The sequence below is a fragment of the Myotis brandtii genome, unplaced genomic scaffold, assembly GCF_000412655.1.
Source record: "Myotis brandtii unplaced genomic scaffold, ASM41265v1 scaffold61, whole genome shotgun sequence".
Taxonomy (NCBI): Eukaryota; Metazoa; Chordata; class Mammalia; order Chiroptera; family Vespertilionidae; genus Myotis; species Myotis brandtii.
The window spans coordinates 2,541,761-2,546,230 of NW_005370318.1; the positions used below are offsets into that span (position 1 = coordinate 2,541,761).

At 55.8% G+C, this 4,470-nt stretch overlaps 1 protein-coding gene across 1 annotated transcript in view; it reads right to left on the bottom strand.

Moving 5' to 3' along the window:
- Positions 1-3,781, bottom strand: part of BPIFB3 (BPI fold containing family B, member 3) — an 18,384-nt gene extending 14,603 nt beyond the window's left edge. The window contains exons 1-3 of the mRNA XM_014550652.1: positions 3,739-3,781; positions 2,253-2,378; positions 1,300-1,456 (exon numbers count right to left, since the gene is read on the bottom strand). Of these exons, the coding sequence (XP_014406138.1) occupies positions 1,300-1,456; positions 2,253-2,355 (260 nt within the window). The 5' untranslated portion in view covers positions 2,356-2,378; positions 3,739-3,781. The remainder of the gene's footprint in view (positions 1-1,299; positions 1,457-2,252; positions 2,379-3,738) is intronic.
- Positions 3,782-4,470: the final 689 nt, after the last annotated feature.

Consider the following 4,470-nt stretch of genomic DNA (forward strand, 5'->3'; position numbering starts at 1 on the left):
GGACTAGATCTATTAATAATAATAATAGTTAATATTTATTGAGCATTTGGTGTACGGAAACCTCTATTTAGCTCCTTGACACATATTAATTCACTTTCCTGGCAATGACCCCATGCAAAGCTGGTCTAGTGCAGCCAATAAAAGACAGCAGTTCAAGTCCCAGCTCTACTCCTAACTGACTGTGTGACCTTGGGCAAATCGCATTGTTGCTGTGTGCCTCAGTTTCCCCACCTGTAAAATGGGGATATTGACAATACCGACCACAGTGACACACAGTAGTCCTCAAGCAACATCCATGTCAGCCCTTACCAGCTCTCTTTCTAGACATTTGCTGTTTGGGGAGGTGCACATCCATTCCCTCTTCTTCCCCCAGCAACCCGTTTCCTCCTACACAGCGACTCTTCCCCATACCTGGCTCCTGGCCTTCCGCCTTCAGTCTGGGGCCTGTCCTTTGACCTTCCCGTGATTCACTACCAGCCCTGGGCTGGTTCCCCCCCCCACCCCCACTGCCACACTCCCCAGCTGGGTGAGCTTGAACAGGTCCTTTCACTGCCCAGGGCCTCAATCTCCTTACCTGTTAAATGCGATTGATAACAGTCCTACCTCTGGATTCCATGGGATAATTCATTTACAGTGATTAGCACAGTGCCAGACACCAGAAAACCCTGGCTAGGTGGTCTTAAGTTATAAATATTAGTTATTATGTGATTTCATTCATTCAAAAGTATTTTTTAGCATTAACTATGTGTGAAGCACTATTTTTGATACTGAGGACATAGCAATGAACAAGTCAGGCAAAAGTCCCGCTTTTCCTGGGGTATAAATCCAGCAGGGGAGACAGGAAAATCCAGTGAAATATATGGGGTGCAAGGGAGCGATAGGTCCCCCGGAGAACTTGAAGGAAAGAAGGGGACAATGAAGGGCTAGTCAGGGCCGGGCTATTCAGAACAGACACCTGAAGAAGAGGAGAGAGGGAGCCATGCAGGGGCCTGGACTAGCCCAGAGGACTGAGCAACTTGCTCAGGTCACACAGTGAGTAACTGGATCAACACACAGCTGGAACACTCAGCTGCAGGGGCTTGCTGCCCTTCCTGTCTTGCCTGACATGCCGTAGACTCGTTATTTTCTGACTCGGGTCCTGGGACTCCCTACTCAGGGCTCCCCGTATCACCCCCACTGCCTGCCAATAAATTAAAGAGACACAATCTCTCCTCTATTCCCTGAACGAAAGAAAAGACCAGCCTCACTGGAGGGTACACAGTAGGTGGGCCGTCAGGAAGCCATGCTGCGGTGACTCACCCGGACAGCTCCTCCACAACACCAAACACCCCTCCGTAGCCCAGCAGGCCGCCTCCTCCAAGCAGCCCTCCGGAGCCCAGGAGGCCCTGGTTCACTGATGTGACCGACCCCAGCACATTCTGCAGAATGGGACCCCCGACCAGCGAGTTCTGGATGGCTGCAGAGAGGGTGGGGAGAGATAGGTTCCTTTTACAAACGGGGAAACCAGGGCCCAGAGAGGGGCAGAGACTTGCCCAAAGTCACACAGCAAATCAGATTTGGTGCCAATAGTACGACTAGGGCTCCTGACCCTGAGCTATCTGGTAGGAGGACAGAGCAAAGAAGGGAGCACACAGCCACCAGGGCTTGATCAAGATGGAGAAGGCAACCTCTGCTCCTCCTGGGCACCCCTAGCCTGACTGTGTGCAGACTGTGAGCAGGGCAAGACAGAGGGGCCACCTTGTGGAGGTTGGGGCAAGTTGGGGGGCCTCCCTGAAGCATTTTCTATTCAGGACTGCTTCTGGGCACCCCTAGCCTGACTGTGTGTAGACTGTGTGCAGGGCAGGACAGAGGGGCCACCTTGTGGAGGTTGGGGCAGGTGGGGGGGGCCTCCCTGAAGCATTTTCTATTCAGGACTGCTCTACTGCCCATGAGACTGTCACCCCGGGGCAGTGGGAACACAGCAATGTGGGACGGCCAGCACCTTCCCCTTGACCGCCTCAACCCCACTTGTCCGCGTCCCTGAGGCTGATGCAGCCCCACAGGGCCTCAGCCCAGATCACCCAGGCCCCCTCTCAGAAGAAAGTGAGCTAACCACTCAGAGTCTGAGAGCAAACGTTTGGGTCCCTGAATTCTCTCAGCAGTTGAGAACCGCAACCTGTTCCCTCTGTTCCTGAAAGCAGACGCTCCAAGCACAAGGATGGGGTCATTTGCACTGTCGCTGGACCCCTCACAACTGTCCGTAGTGGGCTCACCTTTGCCAAGTTCATCCTTGTCAATCCGAGCGAGTGTGCCCACCGTCTCAAGCAGCCCCTGGCATGGAGTCGCCAGACCCCAGAGCAGGAGCAGGGACCACATGCCCAACGTTGTCGGCAGCACACCTGGCAGGGGCAGAAGCAGGAACTCTGAGGCCCTCCTCATGCCCAAGCCTTTCCCCTCCCTGTGCCCCACCACCAACCTGGTGCCCTTCCACTGGCCGGGCACAGTTCAAGGCCAGCTTCACTCCCAGAAAAGCCCTCTCCATCCAAATGCAAACCGCGCTAACATGTGCACCCACGTACAGCCTCAGTGCACGCTACAGGCTTCAGGGCACTTTCCAGGCCTCTGCCTCACAGAATCTCATTTCAGAGATGGGAAAACTGCCGGGGGGCGGGGGGGGACTTGCCCAAGGTCACAGAGCTAATGAGTGACAGGGCCGGAATCTGAGCCCAAGTCTATGTGACTTAAAACGTCTCCTTTCTCTCCTCTCCTGCCTCCATCCTGAATGATGTTAAAGGAAGAAATGGGATGGGAAATGAGAGCCTGGCTAGCTTTCTAGTTTCCTAGAGGAGCGTTTCTCTTTATGGAGTTCCATACCTGCCCCCTCAGTCACCTACCTTCCGTCCCCATGTCGCCCTGCCTAAACCCCACTCCCTGCTGCTCTTGCGATAGAACACAGGCTCCTTACCAGTACCCACCAGGTCCCTGCCTGCCTCTTTGACCTCCTTGGTCTTAAACATGACAAGCTCCTTCCCACCCCAGGGCCTTTGCACAGGCTGTTCCCTCTCTGAGGAAGGCTCTTCCTCTGGTTCTGTGCATGGCTGACTCCTCACCCTTCAGGTTCCGAATGCATGTCACCTCCTTGGAAAGCCCTTCCTCCTTAACCTTGTCTGAAGAGGCCCCTCTGTCACTGAGCCTCGCCCAGAATGTTTGTTTTTAGGCACTTATCACAATTTGTAGCTAAGCGTGGTGTTTGTGTCCTTGTTTGCCTTGTAAGCCCCCAGAGGGCAGGGATGCGTCCGCGCCTCCAGGCATGGTTGTGTGCTGGAGACGTGCCTGTTGAGGGGCGGAGAGGGACGAAATCCAGCCCCACCTCACTTGCCCAGAGTTTGCCCTGGCGCCATTTGCACAGAGGCTCATAGGGACACATCTGGGCCAGCAGCCGTCTCGGCAGTGTCTGCCTGCTTCCCCAGGACTAGTCCCATCGTGGCGCTCTGTCAGCTCACAGAAGGGAAGATTCCCACCATGGGAAGCCAGTTGGCTCAGAGAAAAATGGGTGCCCTTCAGCCCTCCCGTCCCTGCCTTTGCCCCTCTCTAGGCCCCAGTATTCCCATCAGTAAAATGAGCTTTACCTCCAGGTACCCCAGGGCCCTCCTGTGGTGAATTCCTTCTGTGCCTGTTATTCAGCTGGGACAGCTGGCTGGTCAGAGGGTCAATGGTGGGGGAGCTGCACAAGGACAGGGCTGTCACAGGCTGCCTTACCCGCTCCTGCAGCTCCACAAGGGGTGGGTGGGGTCCCCAGCCTCCTGTCAGCTCCTCTACCCTCTCAGGCCTGGGGGAGGCCCTTATATGCCCACAAGGGCTCTGGAGACACAAAGGGGGCACAGCCGCCAGGAACCCGTCAATGTGTCATGTCAGAAGCAAATTGCGGTTTTCCCTGCGGGCCCAGCTAAGCCTTCCTTCTGGAGGAGTGAGAAAGGGGAGCTGGGGAGCTGGGGTTGGTGCCCTGGGGCTGCAAAGGCACCATCCTCCCCCCAAGAGCTGGGGGGTGAACATTCAGCCCACTATAGGGTCTCCCCTCAGGGTCCCAAGGGCCACCCTGTGGCACACAGTCTACCCTGCCTCCCCACTTACCCCAGCTAAGGCCAGGGAGGGAAGGAAAGAGCTTAAAGCTGCTGGGTTTCCTGACCCTCTGCTACCCCTACCCCAGGCCTGGCCTGGAGATGGCCCTGGGGCCTGGAGAGAGGAACTCTGGGCCAACTAGGGGGAGGGGCACCAACCCCCTTCCCCTTCCATCCCCAAGGCCCGGTGTTCCCCAAGCTCCAGAGAAGGCTGCTCTGTTCCCTTCCTGAGGCTGGTGCAGATGATGGTGGAGAGAAATTCATTCATTCTGCAGCAAGCATTTATAGAGCTCCTACTGTTTGCTAGGTGCCAGGGATACCACTGTAAACAAAAGGGACAAATCCCTGCACTGGAGGAGATGACCAGTAACAA